Here is an 18085-nt window from a genome sequence, read left to right on the forward strand (position 1 = left end):
GCTGAAGCTCCAGGGTTCAAGCAATCCTTCTGCCTCAGCCCCACCTAAAGTCCTGGGATTATGGGCATGAGCCACTGTGCACAGCCTTGAAGTATCTCATGATTGAGGGACATCGAAGAAGCAGTATACTAAAAAATTGGGTTGCAGTGTTCAAATTATAGATATTTGTACTTGGATAGAATATTCCATAATTGACAATATTTACAATCACATGCAGAATAGGAGTTATCAAAAGGACACTATGGAAAAAGTCATGATTATATCATGAAACTGTTCAAACATGTGAGAAGGAGGAAAAAAAATCATGTCACAAACTCCCAAACTCCTGTCTCCCAGGTTCAGCAGTTTTCAAGATCTTGCTACACTTGCTTCACTTTTTTCTTTTTTTCTTTATTAAATTATTTTAAATTAACATGTCATTTTACCCTTATCCAGTTTGGGTCTCTAAGAAATAAAAAAAGTAACCACAATGACATTATCATCTTTATTTTCTGGCATTTCAGTCATATTTAAAGGTAAATCTTTTGGCACTATCTATACGCAGCTCATAAATTAAATTTCCCAGATTGATTTACAAATGTCTTTTTTACTTAATTTATTCTAATCAGGATAAAAACAAGATCCGCTAATTATAAATGGCAGTTAATCTCTTCAGACTCTTTAGAAAATTATTAACAACTTATAATAGTTTGATACATTTATCACAATTAATGAAGCAATATTGATTCATTGTTATCAGCTGAAGTCTATACTTTATTCCAATTCCTTTAGCTTTTACCCATTGTTCTTTTCCTGTTCCAGGATCCCATCTAGGATTTCACTTCACATTTAGTCATCACGTCGCCTGAGGCTCCTCTGACATGTAACAGTTTCTCAGATTTTCCTTGGTTTTTGTTTCTGTTTTTCCTTTTTTGTTGTTGCTGTTTTTTTAACCTTCTAGGATCTCTTTTCCTTATTTCTGATGACCTTGACACTTTTGAGGGTTACTGGTCAGTTATTTTATAAACTGTCCCTCAGTTGAGATTTGTGTGATATTTTTCTTTTTATTAGACTCACGTTATTGATTTTGGGGAGAAAGACCATAGAGGTAAAGTGCCATTCTCATCGCATCATATCAAGGATACATACTGTCAGGGTGACTTCCTCCTGTTGATATCAACCTTGATCCCCTAGGTGAGGAGGTGTCGTCCACTTTCTCCACTGTAAAGTTGCCCTTTTTTCTCCTTCTCCATACTACACTCCTTTGGAAGGAAGTCATCGTGCAAGGACCACACCTAAGGAAAGGGGAGCTGTATCAGAATGGACTTGTGGATATTTATTTTATAACTTGCATTACAATCTAATACTACTTTTTTTTGTTCCTCAAATTGTCCAGCTTCAGCCATTAGGAGCTCTTTCAGTTGATTTTTGTGTCCCTTTGACATACCCCCATCATTTTTGGTTTTGTGTCTTGTTTTTGTTTTTTTAGCACTTCCTTCTTTTTCTGGCACTGTAAGATGCTCCAATTCATCTTCTGTATTCTTTGTCCCAGCCATAGAATCAGCCATTTCTTCTAGGACTGCTGGTTTCTACTATAGGAGAAGGTGTTAGAAACCAAGATCTGGGTTCTAGGTGTACTTATGGCTCCTGGGGGTGTCACTGGTTCTTGGCCCACTGAGCTAATGAAGCAGGGAGATATATGTGTGTATACTGTGTATATGCACATATCTATACATATTTTTATATATAACTATAAGGTTCATGAGATGTCATAAACTCCTGAGTGCATCCTGATGTCTCCAGCTCTAATCCATTACCACATAGACCACATTCGCCTTTATTTTCTCATTCCAACAGTGAGAAACTTAGCTCCCACCATCAGCCATCCATCTACTTCGTTGTTCAATTTCAGTTTGATATGTGGTAGTTGTGTTAGTCTTCTAGGGCTGCTCTAATAAATGATCACAAACTTAGTGGCTTAAAACAACAGGAATTATTCTTTTCACAGTTCTAGAAACTCAAATTCCAAAATCAAGAGGTAAGAAATATGAAGAAAAAGCAAACAGAATAGAGCATAAGACAGATGTAGGACATTGTCAAAAGTTCTAGCAGAGTATAGTTGGAGTCCCAGAAAAAGGAAGAGAGAGAAAACAGAACAGAAGCAATCTCTGAAAAAATAGTTGACAAGGACACTACCAATCTGATGTAAGCTGTCAACCTACAGATTGAAGAAACTCAGCAACCCCAAGCAGGGCAAATAGAAATAAAACCACACCTAAGCACACCATAGTCAAGCTGAAAACCAAAGATGAAGAGAAAATCTTAAAAAAAGAAAGAAAAAACGACAAATTCTACAATGACATGTAATGACATTTTTTTAGGTGCTGACAGAAAAAAACCTGTCAATTTAGAATTCTGATTCCAGTCAAGATGGTGTAGAAGAGACCAATTTCTCCTCCTGCCTGAAACAAGCAACCAAGACAAAATACATGAAATAATGGATTTCTGGCACTGGACATCAGGCAGCACAGGAATTGATCCCTGACAGAGGCTAAACAAACAAGGTGAGCCCTGCAGTTGCCCAGTTTACTGGCTGGAGAGACTTCGGACTGCAGTGCAGGAAGGAGGAATCCATGTGGAGCTTAGTGGTCTCCCTGAGTTGAGGGGATAGGAGTTGGAAGTCTGAGGAGGCCATGGTGCTGGAGTTGCACAGAGTATACTCCAAAGATCCACAGAATCTTTCATGTCTTCATCTGAGCATCAAGTGGTGCATGCATGTTAGGAAGCTACCTTAGCTTGGAAATAGAACTCTGTGAAAGGGTTAGAGGGAATAATTCACACACAGAGATGGGGACCATTTCTTCCTGCCAGTCGTAGGAATTTCCTTGTAATTCCTGTGACATTGAGTAGAGTACTCAGAGAAGGAAAGGAAAAAGAGCATAGATCTCAGAGGATGAGTCTACAGGCATATGAGATTTTTGGTCAGACTCAAATACATTAGAAACAAGTTTCAGGTGAATTTCAAGGATCACAGATGGTGAATTGAATGCATGGTGGATGGGAAAGTGGCTACCTTAAATTCATGGATGAATGGATGTTGAGTAAATGAGGAGGTATGTAGACACTGAGCTTGTTATTACGGAAGACAAGTATAATATCCAATTATACTTGTCATTTTAAAGTATAAATTACAACATTGATGTGTTTCTCAGTGTATGTAGAGGAAGTATTTAAGATACCTATATCGCAAGGTTGGGGCAGTAAAAGGGACTTAAATAGTGGTTAAATATCCACATTCCACCTCAAGTGGTAGATGTTGATACTGGTAGACTGTGATAAACTCCATGTGTGTATGGCAGTTTTTAGAGTAACCACTGAAAAACGGTATGAATAGACACTCAAAAATCTAGATAAATACACTACTAAAGAATGTCCAAATAACCCAACTGAAGACAGGTAAGGGGAAATGAAAAATCAAGACAATGAAATGACTGACTTATAATCTCACATATCAGTAACTACATTGAATGTAAATGGTCTAAACACACCAACTAAAAGATTGCAAGAGTGAATTTAAAAACATGACCCAACCAAATGAATGCTATCTACAAGAAACTCACTTAAAATATCAGTATCAGTAAATTAACAGTAATTTAATTTGTATCAGTAAATATCAATTATCAGGAAACTAAGAGTAAAAGGATGGGAGAAGATACATCTTGCAAATACTAATCCAAAGAAAGCTGGATTGGATGAATTATTATCAGACAAGGTAAACTTCAGGACAAAAGAAAATTGCCAGAGACAAAGAGGTACATTACATAACAATGAAGAGGTCAGATCACAAAAAGACAACATATGTGCATATACCAAATAACACAACTGCAAAGTATATGATCTGAGAACTGATAGAACTAAAAGGAAAAAATAGACAAATTCACAGTGATAGTTGGGGACTTCAACACCCCTTGTTCAGTAATGGATAAACCCGCTAGACAAAAAGCAAGTATGAGGGGCTCCAGAAGAACTGAACGGTACCATCAGCCAATACAGAATACACTTTTTTTTTGAGTATTTATGGGACATTCACCAAAATAGACCATATCTTGGGTTATGAAACTCTAACATATATACATATATATATATATATATATATATATTTTTTTTTTTTTTTTGAGACTAAGTCTCACTCTTGCCCAGGCTGGAGTGCAATGGTGAGATCTCAGCTCACTGCAACCTCCGCCTCCCGGGATCAAGCGATTCTCGTGCCTCAGCCTCCCAAGTAGCTGGGATTACAGGCACCCACCACCATGCCCAGCTAATTTTTGTATGGTTAGTAGAGACGGGGTTTCACTATGTTGGCTAAGCTGGTCTCACCTGACCTCAAGAGATCCACCTGCCTTGGCCTCCCAAAGTGCTGGGATTACAGGTGTGAGTTGTCATGACCGACCAAAACACTGATATATTTAAAATAAGTGAAACCATGTAAGATACGCTCTGTGACCATAAATGAATCAAACTAGAAATCAATAACATAACAGAAAAATCTCCCAAAACTTGTAAATTGTCAAAGAGGAAGTTTCAAGAGAAATAAAATACATACTGAGCTGAATGAACTTGGAAATACAACATAATCACTTTTTATAAAATTCATCAATTTATTGCTTTAATCCATAAATCAATAATAAAATTTTGCTTTCATAAGAATGAAATGAGATAGCAAGAAATGCATGCAAAACAGTATGCATAGTAGATGATGTGGTTAGCATCCATCCAGTATTTCTTCTTTAGTAGAATTCTGACTTTGTTACATCCCCATTCTCGTCCTCTCCCACACAGGTAAAAGCCTCAGGTGAAGCCCCAAGGTTAGACTGAAATTTCATCACCTTTGCCAGTAATGGATTCAATGATGTGGTTCATAACTACATATGGTTATGCAATCCATATATGGACAAAGAGCATGAAGAGAGGTTTTCTAGAGACTTCTAGAAATATTCGTTCCCACATGTAGGTGAGAACTGTGAGAATTCAGCCTCCCACCAGAGGTGAACAAGGAAATAGGTAATTTGGTTGGTACTAGCAACTATCCAACAACTATGGGACAAACAAAAAACCAAAAACCTTAGGATAATGGTGATCCTGGTTGGCAGAGTAGAGAGGCAGAGAAAAACTTTTAAATGACGTTTAAAAAAATTTATTGGGCAGGCTTGGGGGCTCATGCATGTAATCCCAGTGCTTTGGGGAGGCTGAGGCAAGTGGATTGCTTGAGCCCAGAAGTTCAAGACCAGCTTGGGCAGTATGGCGAAACCCTGTCTCTACAAAAAATACAAAAGTTAGCTGGGCATGGTGATATGCAACTGTAGTCCCAGCTACCTGGGAGGCTGAGGTGGGAGGATCACTTGAGCCTGGGAGGTCAAGGCTGCGGTGAGCTGTGATTGTGCCACTGCACTCCAGCTGGAGTGACAGAGTGAGACCCCGTCTCAAAAAAAAAAAAATTATGTATTGATTAACAAGGTGATTTTATTATATCAGTGGGCTTTTCAAAATTAAGAAACATTTCACTAATAAAATTTTTTAAATATAAATAATTGCTGGGCGCAGTGTCTCATGCATGTAATCCCAGCACTTTGGGAGGTTGAGGCAGGGGGATTGCCTGAGGTTGGGAGTTCAAGACCGGCCTGACCAACATAGAGAAACCCCGTCTCTACTAAAAATACAAAATTAGCTGTGCGTGGTTGCGCATGCCTGTAATCCCAGCTACGCGGGAGGCTGAGGCAGGAGAATTGCTTGAACCCAGGAGGCAGATGTTGCGGTGAGCCAACATCAAGCCATTGCACTCCTGCCTGGGCAATGAGTGAAACTCCATTTCAAAAAAAAAAAAAGATAAATAATTATCCAGTACACTTTTTTTTTTTTTGAGACAGAGTTTCGCTCTTATTGCCCAGTCTGGAGTGCAATGGCACAATCCCAGCTCACTGCAGCCTCTGCCTCCCAGGTTTGAGTGATTCTCCCACCTCAGCCTCCCCAGTAGCTGGGACTACAGGCACGCACCACCACACCCAGCTAATTTTTGTATTTTTCATAGAGATGGGGTTTCACCATGGTGGCCAGGATGGTCTCGATCTCCTGACCTCAGGTGATCTGCCCTGTTACCATGTGCATTTTTCCATAATTCCTTCCTGATTAAATTTCTGTTTGCTTCTCAATCATTATCTTGGTTTCTAAAGACTGTCCTTCTACTGAAATTACTTATACAGAGGCAACCATTAGATTTCTTCTAAAAATAGGCTAGCCTTTTTCCAGTTTACTTCATCTTCAGTCTTTCTGACCTACTTTGCCATTTTGATTTTCGACTTTGGGTGTAATAAAAATGTATTGTGGAAATTTAGAAAATACAAATAAAAAAATAAAGGCCGGGTGTGGTGGCAATCCCAGCACTTTGGGAGGCTGAGGCGGGTGGATCACGAGGTCATGAGATGGAGACCATCCTGACTAACATGGTGAAACCCCGCCTCTACTAAAAATACAAAAAATTAGCCAGGCGTGGTGGCGGGCACCTGTAGTCCCAGCTACTTGGGAGGCTGAGGCAGGAGAATGGCGTGAACCTGGGAGGAGGAGCTTGCAGTAAGCTGAGATTGCACCATTGCACTGCAGCCTGGGCGACAGAGTGAGACTCCATCTCAAAAAAATAAATAAATAAAATAAAATAAAATTTGAAATCAGTGATGTCACATCTTGGAGAGAGATAGCTCATGGGCATATGCTATGTGGTATTTATTATCTAGTATCTAGAATAATCATTAGTCCATGCATATTTATGGAGATATTAGTGGATCAGGAAAAATAATCAGTACTAGGCTTCTAGGTGATGAGATAATCCGTACAACAAACCCCAGGGATTATCTCATCATCCAGGTATTAAGTCTAGTACCCATTCATTATTTGTTTTATTTGCTCTGTGTTCTCATCATTTAGCTCCCACCTGTAAGTGAGAACATGCAGTGTTTCATTTTCTGTTCCTGCATTAGTTTGCTAAGGATAATGGGAAGACAACCTAGGCAATACCATTCAGGACATAGGTACGGGCAAAGCTTTCATGATGAAGATGCCAAAAACAATTGCAACAGAAGTGAAAATTGACAAACGGGATCTGATTAAACCGAAGAGCTTCTGCACAGCAAAAGAAACTATCAACAGAGTAAACAGATAACCTACAGAATGGGAGACAATTTTTGCAAACTATGCATCTAGTGAAGGTCTAATATCCTGCATCTATACAGAACTTCAAACTTACAAAGAAAAAAAAAAACCCAAACCACCCCATTAAAAAGTGCACAAATGACATGAACAGATACTTCTCAAAAGAAGATATGAAGTATAAGTAAAAATGGCTCTTTGAGGTTCTTCATTTTTTTACTTTCATTCCAAAGCTTGACAGATTTACCACTATAATATCTTGCCTTAGAATAACTTGTGTAATTGCCCCTGAAATTCCCAATTTTTAAATTAACTATATTTAAAAATCTACATATATATACATGTAGCAAATGACTCTTTTTTTAGTTATTCAGAAATTCTACAATAATTTTAAATGTCACACTATCTCATGGATGTATTAATGTAGGATCAGAAATATCTTTGTGTATGTTTCATCCATGGTTGAATGAGACTCCATATATCTGAGTACTCCAGGACTTTAATAATTTAATAAGAATGTATAGACATTGTGGCTGTAGGCCATGCTTCCCTTTTGTCCACAGTCACTGACACATGTTCTTATAACTTGTGTACAACAGGTTCCCCACCTTTCCATAAGAACTCTTACCTTTTAGGGGGGTACACAGGGATTATTTACTAATTTCTACACTCTTTATAACTGTGTTTTTGGCGTTTTGTTGTTTTTACAAGTAGTGTCATTATGTTTTAAAAATCCTAGAGAATGGGAACACACCTGTGTCTCTTGCCCCCTCCTTTGATTCATTCATTTAGTCATGCAGTAAATATTTGAGTGCCACCTGTAGGACAGGAACCCTTCAGGAAATATAGTTACAGAGCTACACAGGTAAAACAGCCATCCAGATGAAGCATATTTTCTAATGAGAGACCATATACAGTAAACAAGTAAATAATTGGATACGTGATAGAATTTTTGGTGGTAATAAGTGCAAAGGAGAAAAAAGAAAGAGTGAAGAGATTTGGTGTGGCAGAGGGGCTTTTTTTGTTTGTTTGTTTTGCTAGAGTGTTCTGGGAAGTGCTTTTTAAAGAGATACTTCAGCACAGACCAGAATTAAGTAAATGAAGGAACCAAGGGAAAATCTAGGAGAAGAGTAAGCAACGTCAGAAGGCCAGAATAGAGGAGAGTGAGCAGCGCAAGAGCAAATGAGCATCAAAGTGCATAGACACCAGATCCCTGCAAGCATTTGGATTTTGTTCCAAGTGGTATAGAAATTTTGCCATTAGATCTGAGTTCTACATTAAATGATCACCTTAGCTGCTGTGTGAAGAATAGGCTGCAGGGAGCCAAGAACAGAAGTAAATAAAAACCAATTAAGAAACTATTCTAATTATTCCAGGAAAGTGGTAATTACAGCTTGGTTAAGGATACGAGTGTCAGGAATAATGAAAAGTGGCAAGACTGGGAATATATATTAAAGATAGAGCAGATGAGATTTGTTCATGGCTTCGCTATGCAGGGGTATGGGAAAGTGGAAAGAATTGTAATTTTTAAGTATTTTTGTCTCAGCAACTAGAAGCTGATGTCAACTGAGATGGGTAGGACTAAAGGAGGAGAATGTTAGTGGAAATGGATTGCTGTAATCAAGAATTTGTTTGGGAGAATATTAAGCATAAGATTAGAGATTTCAGTGGAAATTTTGAGGGAATTCAACAATGGAATACAGGGAAGGAAAGATAAATTTGGGGTGTGTTCTGTTCAGATGCATGCTATCTAACTAATACCTGTAACAGATGGAATCACTTATTAACATGAATATGAATAGCAGAAAGATCATTAACAGGAACCAAAGATTAATGTTTTCTTATGTTAGGAGGTCGGGCGGAAGAAGAAGAATAAGCCTAGCAAACTGCCTGAGAAGGAAGGTATGAAAACTTGGAGAGTATTATATCCCCCTCCTGTTCCCCTGTCTTCTTTCCTTCAAATGAAGGATAAAGACACAGGGATGTCTTTGGCCTATGGCTGTCCAGTTGCACCATCACCATTTACTGAAAAGGCTATCCTTCTATTGAGTTGCTTTTGCAACTTTGCCATGTCAAGTACTGCCAGAAAATTTAAGAGGAAAAGAATTGTCCATTAGATTTCTCAAGGTGGAGGTCACCTGCAACCTTGGCAAAAATGATTTCAGATGAGTTGTGGAGATAAAAATCTTAGAGTAGATTCAAAAGAATTAAGAGATGAGTCATATAATTTTTTCTACAAAGGAAAGTACAGTAAAAAATTGATAACTTGGATTAATACAGAGAGGTGCATATGTATGTATGTGTTTGTGCATGCACACCTGTGTGTTTTGGTGGAGACAGTATATACAGCATGCTTGTGAGGTGATTGGAATGGTGCAGGAAGACAAAAAAATGAAGATGCCAGAGAAAGGGAAACTATTATAGAAGCAAAGTGTTTGAGTGAGTGAAAGCGGATGGGATCTAGTGCACAAGCAATTATCAAAGACCTTTAATACATTGTAGCAGCAAAAGTGGCTGAGAATGTATACATACATGCACAAAAATAAATGTGGATATATATATACACACACATATATGTACATTCCTCATAACAGACTAAATAAGAAAAGCTGTATGATCTTATCAACAGACGCAGAAAAAGCTTTGAACAAAATCCAACACCACTTGTAATTAAAATATCTAAAGAAACTCACTCAACTACAAATAGATGGGAACTTCCTTAACCGAATAAAGTATGTGTATGATGTCTGTGGCTAATGTTAGAATTAATGGCAAGAGACTTAAGTATTTGCCTTCTAAGATTATTAAGAAGTCAAGGCCGGGCGCGGTGGCTCACGCCTGTATCCCAGCACTTTGGGAGGCCAAGGTGGGCAGATCACAAGGTCAGGAGTTTGAGACCAGCCTGACCAACATGGTGAAACCCCGTCTCTACTAAAAATACAAAAAATTAGCTGGGTGTGGTGGCAGGCACCTGTAATCCCAGCTACTCAGGAGGCTGAGGCAGGAGAATCCCTTGAACCCAGGAGGCAGAGATTGCAGTGAGCCGAGATCGCACCACTGCACTCCAGCCTTGGCAACAGAGTGAGTGAGACTCTGTCTCAAAAAAAAAAAAAAAAAAAGAAGTCAAATATGTCCTCCCTAACTCCTCATACTTAACATCATACTGGAAGTCTTAGTCAGGGAAATAAGACAAGAAGAAAAATTACATAGATTGGAAAGAAAGAAACCAACTTTTATTCACAAATGAAATGATAGTCTATGTAGGAAATTGAAATGAATGTAACTTCTGGACTTAAGTGGGTATATCAAGGTCATTAGATACATGTATAACATACAAAAGTCAATTGTTATTATATATAACAAAAAAGGACAATTAAAATTTGAAATTTACTTTAGAAAACATTTAAAACAGTATGCACATACAAAAAATGAAGTACTGAGGTATAAAGCTGAAACATTATTTTACAGTATGTGTATGCAAAATACTACAAAACACTGATGACAGAAATCAAAGAAGATCTGATTAAATGGAAATGTAGTCAATATTCCTATATTGGAGGAATCGATATTGTTAAAACGCCAATTCTTTCAAACTTGTTCTATAGATTCAACACAATCCTAATCAAAATTCAAGAAGGCTATTTTGAAGATATTGGCAAACTTACTCTAAATTTTTTATAGAAGGGCAAAAGACCAATGCAATATTAAAGAAGAACAAAGTTATAGGACTTGCACTACCTGATATTAAATACATCACAATGTTCTATAAATCTAAAGCAATCAAGACAGCATGGTATTGGTGAAAGAACAGACACACAGACCAATGGGACAGAATAGAGAGCCCAGGGACAGACTCACAAATATAGTCAACTGATATATATATATATATATATCTCACAAAGGCAATTCAATGAAGAGAAGATAGTCTTCTCAACAAGTGATGCTAAAACAATTAGACATACATACGTCCTCTCCCCTAAAAATTGAACCTAGACACACATCTTATACCTTACACAAAATTAACTCAAAATGTATTATAAATCTAAATGTGAAATACAAAGTTATACCAGTTGTGGAAGAAAACACAGGAGAAAATCTATGTGACCTTGTTAGATATTTGTACCTTGATGAAATTTTAAGTACAACCCCACGAAACAAAAAATTGATGAAAGCTTTGTTAAAAGAAAAAAAAAACCCTTTTTAGTTTGTGAAATGTTATGTCAGTTAAGGTGAAATGGCAAGTCATAGACTGAGAATGTATTTTCAAATCACAAAAGACTTGTGTTCAAAATATGCAAATGACTCTTAAAATTCAACAATAAGAAATTAAGCAAGCTAATTATAAAATGAGCAAAAACCAGTTGATCTTTGACAAAGTTGCAAAAGCAGCTCAACAGAGGAAGGATAGCCTTTTCAGTAAATGGTGATGGGGCAACTGGACATCCATAGGCCAAAAAATTGAACCTCAGCCTGAACCTCACATTTTTATAAAAATTAACTAAAAAATGGATCATGCACTTAAATGCAAAACTAAAGCTGCTAAACTTCAGAAGAAATAGGAGAAAAACTTTGCATCTAGGGCTAAGTAAATAGCAGGCTAAGTAAGTAGCTCTCTTGTTTTACACCAAAAGCATGAACCATTGAAGGGAAAATGGGTAAAATGGTAAGTTGGATTCCATCAAAATTAAAAATGTTTGCTCTATGAAAGACTAGGAATAGGAATAAAAATAATTACAGACCACTAAAAATATCTGCAAGCCAATAGTCACAAAAGAACTCATGTATAAAACATGTAACAAACTGTAAAACCTCAGCAGAAAAACAAATAATCCAATTAGAAAATGGGAAAAGGGGCCGGGCGGTGGCTCACGTCTGTAATCCCACCACTTTGGGAGGCCGAGGCGGGTGGATCACGAGGTCAGGAGATTGAGACCATCCTGGCTAACACGGTGAAACCCCGTCTCTACTAAAAATTCAAAAAATTAGCCAGGCGTAGTGGCGGGCTCCTGTAGTCCCAGCTACTCAGGAGGCTGAGGCAGGAGAATGGCATGAACCCGGGAGGCAGATCTTGCAGTGAGCCGAGATCGCGCCACTGCACTCCAGCCTGGGCCACAGAGCAAGACTCCATCTCAAAAAAAACCAAAAAACCAAAACAAACAACAACAACAACAACAAAATATATATACAGACGACAAACGACAAATCAGTATATAAAAATTTGCTAAATGTCATTTTTTTGGAAATTCAAATTAAATCAACAATGAGATACCACTACACACCTATCAAAATTGCTAAAATCCAAAATCAGGAAAATTCCAATTGCTTTTAATAGTTAATCTGTGGGGTGCTGGAAACTCTCATGTATTGCTTGTTGGAAAGCAAAATAGTACAACCACTTAGGACAGCAGTTTGGCAGCTTCTTACAAAGTAAAAACATAGTCTCATCACATGATCCAACAATAGGGTGTTCCTAGGTATTTGCATACTGATTTGAAAACTTATGTGCGCACAAAACCTGTACACAAATGTTCATAGCAGCCATATTCATATTCACCCAAAACTGGAAGCAAATAAGATGTTCTTCAATAAGTGAATGTCTAAACAAACTGCAGTACATTTCTACAATGGAATACTAGTCATTAACAAAAAGGAGCATCATGCAAAAGATGGATGAATCTCAAATGCATCTTCCTAGGTGAAATAAGGCAGTTTGAAAAACTTACATACATAAATTGGAATGATTGATTCCATTTATATGATATTCTGGAAAAGGCAAACTGTAAAGATCATTGTTTGCCAGGGATTTGGAGGAGAAAAGAAAGATAAACGCTGGGTGCGGTGGCTCACGCCTGTAATCCCAGCACTTTGGGAGGCTGAAGCGGGTGAGTTGTCTGAGGTCGGGAATTCAAGACCAGCCTTGCCAATGTGGCAAAACCCCATCTCTACTAGAAAAAAACAAAAATTAGCCGGGCATGTGGGCACACACCTGTAGTCCCAGCTACTTGGGAGGCTGAGGCAGGAGAATCGCTTGAAACCAGGAGGCAGAGGTTGCCATGAGCCGAGATGGCACCATTGCCCTCCAGCCTGGGCGACAGGTGAAACCTGGTCTCTGTCTTTTCTTTTTTTTTTTAAGGCGGAATTTCGCTCTTGTTGCCCAGGCTGGAGTGCAGTGGCGCGGTCTCCTCTCACCGAGGCCTCAGCCTCCCAGGTTTGGGTGGTTCTCTTGCCTCAGCCTCCCGAGTGGCTGGGATTACAGGCATGAGCCATCATGCCTGGCTAATTTTGTTTTGCTGTTGTTGTTTTGATAGAAGCGGGGTTTCTCCATGTTGCTCAGGCTGGTCTCAAATTGCCGACCTCAGGTGATCTGCCCATCTCGGCCTCTCGGGGTGCTGGGATTGCAGGCGTGAGTCACCGCGCCTGGCCCACTTTATTAATCAGAAAGGAATAGATGGGCCTGGGGTGGCGGCTCACACTTGTGATCCCAAGACTTTGGACAGCGGAGCGCGGTGGGTCACTGGAGCCTAGGAGTTCCAGACTGGCCTGGGCAACATGGTGAAACCGGTCTCTCTCTCTCTCTTTTTCTTTTTCTTAGGGTGGAATTTTGCTCTTGTTGCCCAGGCTGGAATGCAGTGACCCGGTCTCGGCCCGCCGTGGCCTCTGCCTCCCAGGTTTGGGTGGTTCTCCTGATTCAGCCTCCCGAGTGGCTGGGATTGCAGGCCTGAGCCATAATGCCAGGCTAATTTTTTTTTTTTTTTTTGGGTAGAGACGGGGTTTCTCCATGTTGGTCCGGCTGGCCTGGAACCCCCGACCTCGGGTGATCCGCCCGCCTAGGCCTCCCGGGGGTGCTGGGATTGCAGGCGTGAGCCACCGCGCCCGGCCCAATTTATTAATCAGAAAGGCATAGATGGGCCTGGCGTGGTGGCTCACGCTTATGGTCTCAGGACCTTGGACGGCCGAGCACGGGGGATCCCTTGAGCCTAGGAGTTCCAGACTGGCCTGGGCAACATGGTGAAACTGGTCTCTCTCTCTCTTTCTCTTTTTTTTTTTTCTTAGGGTGGAATTTCGCTCTTGTTCCCTAGGCTTGAATGCAGTGGTGCGGTCTCTGCCCGCAGTGGCCTCCCTCTCCCGGGTTTGGGTGGTTCTCCTGACTCAGCCTCCCGAGTGGCTGGGATTCCAGGTGTGAGCCACAATGCCTGACTAATTTTTTTTTTTTTTGGATAGGGACGGGGTTTCTCCATGTTGGTCCGGCTGGCCTGGGGCTCCGGACCTCGGGTGATCCGCCGGCCTAGGCCTCCTGGGGTGCTGGGATTGCAGGCGTGAGCCACCGCACCTGGCCCACTTTATAAATCAGAAATGAATAGATCGGCCTGGTGTGGTGGCTCACCCTTGTGATCACACGACTTTGGACAGCCGAGCGCGGTGGATCACTGGAGCCTAGGAGTTGCAGACTGGCCTGGGCAACATGGTGAAACCGGTCTCTCTCTCGCTCTCTTTTTTTTTTTTCTTGGGGCAGAATTTCGCTCTTGTTGCCCAGGCTGGAATGCAGTGGTGCAGTCTCGGCCCGCAGTAGCCTCCCTCTCCCGGGTTTGGGTGGTTCTCCTGACTCAGCCTCCCTAGTGGCTGGGATTGCAGGTGTGAGATATAATGCCCGGCTAATTTTTGGTTGTTGTTTTTGTTTTTGGGTAGACACGGAGTTTCTCAATGTTGGTACGGCTGGTCTGGAGCTCCCGACCTCGGGTGATCCACCCGCCTAGGCCTCCCGGGGTACTAGGATGGCAGGTGTGAGCCACCGCACCCGGCCCACTTTATTAATCAGAAAGGAATAGATCGGCCTGGCGTGGTGGCTTAACCTTGTAGTCTCAGGACCTTGCACGGCCGAGCGCGATGGATCACTGGCGCCTAGGAGTTCCAGACTGGCCTGGGAAATATGGTGAAACCAGTCTCTCTTTTTTTTTTCTTAGGGCGGAATTTCGCTCTTGTTGCCCAGGCTGGAATGCAGTGGCACGGTCTCGGCCCGCCGTAGCCTCCCTCTCCCGGGTTTGGGTGGTTCTCCTCCCTCAGCCTCCCGAGTGGCTGGGATTGCAGGTGTGAGCCATAATGCCCGGCTGATTTTTTTGGGGGGGAGGGTAGAGACGAGGTTTCTCCATGTTGGTCCGGCTTGCCTGGAGCTCCCCACCTCGGGTGATCTGCCCGCCTAGACCTCCCGGGGTGCTGGGATTGCAGGTGTGAGCCACCGCGCCCGGCCCACTTTATTAATCAGAAAGGAATAGATCGGCCTGGCGTGGTGGCTCATGCTTGTGATCCCAAGCCTTTGGACAGCCGAGCGCGGTGGATCACTGGAGCCTAGGAGTTGCAGACTGGCCTGTGCAACATGGTGAAACCGGTCTTTCTCTCTTTTTTTTTTTTTCGGGCGGAATTTCACTCGTTTCCCAGGCTGGAATGCAGTGGCGCGGTCTCGGCCGGCTGTGGCCTCCGCCTCCTGGGTTTGGATGGTTCTACTGCCTCAGCCTCCCGAGTGGCTGGGATTGCATTTGTGAGCCATAATGCCCGCCTGAGTTTTTATTTATTTATTTATTTATTTATTTATTTATTTGTTTTTTGGGTAGAGACGGGCTTTCTCCATGTTGGTCCGGCTGGCCTGGAGCTCCCGACCTCGGGTGATCCGCCTGCCTAGGCCTCCCGGGCTGCTGGGATTGCAGGCGTGAGCCACCGCGCCAGGCCCACTTTATTAATCAGAAAGGAATAGATCGGCCTGGCATGGTGGCTCACGCTTATAGTTTCAGGACCTTGGACGGTCGAGCGCCAGGGATCACTTGATCCTAGGAGTTCCAGACCGGCCTGGGCAACATGGTGAAACCCGATTTCTTTATTTTTATGTTGTTTTATTTTTTGTTTTTTTGTTTTTCTGTTTTTTTGTTTTGTTTTGTTTTTTGTTTTGAGACGAAGTTTCACTCTTGTTGCCCTGGCTGGAGTGCAATGGTGTGATTTCGGCTTACTGCAACCTCCGCCTCTAGGTTTAGGGGACTCTCCTGCCTCAGTCTCCCTAGTGGCTGGGATTACAGGCATGTGCCACCATGCCTGACTAATTTTGTATTTTTAGTAGAGATGGGGTTTCTGCATGTTGGTCAGGCTGATCTGGAGCTTCCGACCTCAGTGATCCACCTGCCTCGGCCTCCCAAAGTGCTAAAACTGCAGGCCTGATTCACCACCGAAACCGGGCCTCTAAACTGAAAAACAAAACAAAAACCACAAAGATCAGGCGGGCGTGGTGGGCCCCGCGGGTAGTCCCAGCTACCCTGAAGGCTGATGCTAGAGCCCGAGGTGGAGGTGGCAGTGAGCTATGATGGCGCTGCTGCACTCCAGACTGGGCCACAGAGAGGGACTCTGTCTCAAGAAAACACAAAGGAGAAAAAAAAATGTAAATAAAATTGCTAAATAAAGGAACAGCTTGACAGTTATTATTGAGAAAATAGAAGCAAAGGTTAGCAGACACCAGTGTTCACTTAGTGGGAACTGCAGGTGTTCCCTGGACAGGAGGCTCCTACTTTTCCAAAAGAAATCTGTTACTACCAATTAAAAAGATACACTGTAGGTTTGTTACAATATACAAATAGCTAAACTTCATATAGCCAGGACCATATTCTAGCACTGCTCTAAGCCTTTTCCTGCTCTGAAATAGCTATTGTTGTTACCTCCATTGTAGAGAAAACAGATCCCAGAAGTGGTTGTGGAAGGACCAAAGAAACTGACTATGAAATTGACTTTTTGTAAGTTTCCGACTTAAAGGTTCTTCCTGCTCTGCTGCTTACATTGCCACATTTTAGTTAGGTTCTCACTTGATCCTGAGAAATTCTGCAAAGGTATCACAACATTGCAAACATGAATGGCTGGTAAAGTTATTTGTGAACTTCTATTAAAAGTTCTATTTACACACACAGGCTAAGCAGGAGTCTGCTTCTTTGAGGATGTCAACATTCCCCAAAGGCTTGCTAAAAGCTAAAAATTCAGAATACCTATTTGGCTTTTAAAATAGCAAGACCAACTCTAATTCTACTGTCACCTTTTCACTAATGCATTAAACCCTAAGTCTGATGTCTTGCTTTATAACGTACAACAAAACTTGGGACAAAAATCTCTTTTGATGCAGTTTTTCAATTCAAAGCTTTGTTTTCAAAGAGAAGGTGGGAGGAGGGAGCATGTACAATAAGGCACAACACTCACCTATGGCTGGGTAATCTGCTTTCTTTCGCTGTCCCCAGACAGCTGTCCAGCAGCAGCTCCAGGCAGTTGGCTTGCTTCAGAGGGGGTGTGGAGATATCCACTTTACACCTAGGAAAGTTTCAGGAATCAGAGAAATAAAAGTGATTAACTCAAGGCCACTGTGGTACCTCCAAAGCACGTGGCTTTGATTTCATCATCCCCGAAAACTCACTCTGTCTGGTCTTAGGTTTATTGAGCAGTGAAGGTTGCCCCAACTCATAATGCTCCCTCCTAGCCTAACACACTCTAAAATTAAGGAGAGGGAGAGGCCCAGAAAATCAAAAAGAAGGCAGCGTCGGCAGATGGAAAATGAAAAGAGAGGAGTATGGTCTTTGCCAAATAAGGTCTGCAGAAAGGTGAGATCAAAAATTAGGGAGAAAAAAGTTTGAAAGTTTAAGCCTTATGAGTGAGCATGCTGTGTGGCTTCCCTGGGCTGTGTCTTTTATGAGTAAAAAGAATAAAGGATCATGGTTCAAAACATAAAGGAAAAAAAAAAGATAAGAGAAAGGCAAATGGGAGAGGGTTAATGGAGAAACCATTTTCTTCCTGATTAATGCCAACTGGCGAATTTTTATTTTAAAAAACATGTTAAGGTGTTTTCCTAATAGGCACAGCTCCCCAGGGCTCCCCAGGTGGGTTTCTTTCGGAC

At 41.3% G+C, this 18085-nt stretch overlaps 1 protein-coding gene across 3 annotated transcripts in view; it reads right to left on the reverse strand.

Moving 5' to 3' along the window:
- Positions 1-497: 497 nt before the first annotated feature.
- Positions 498-18085, reverse strand: part of LOC129026620 (multiple C2 and transmembrane domain-containing protein 2-like) — a 58548-nt gene continuing 40960 nt past the window's right edge. For 2 of the 3 annotated variants that reach the window (XM_063653288.1, XM_054473766.2), the window contains exons 8-9: positions 17398-17505; positions 498-1274 (exon numbers count right to left, since the gene is read on the reverse strand). In XM_063653288.1, the coding sequence (XP_063509358.1) occupies positions 1115-1274; positions 17398-17505 (268 nt within the window). In that variant the 3' untranslated portion in view covers positions 498-1114. Of the gene's footprint in view, positions 1275-15948; positions 16561-17397; positions 17506-18085 lie in introns of those variants that run through there. The other variant, XM_054473767.2, reaches the window with a different exon arrangement.

This window comes from Pongo pygmaeus, chromosome 16 (genome assembly GCF_028885625.2).
Source record: "Pongo pygmaeus isolate AG05252 chromosome 16, NHGRI_mPonPyg2-v2.0_pri, whole genome shotgun sequence".
NCBI classification, from domain to species: Eukaryota; Metazoa; Chordata; class Mammalia; order Primates; family Hominidae; genus Pongo; species Pongo pygmaeus.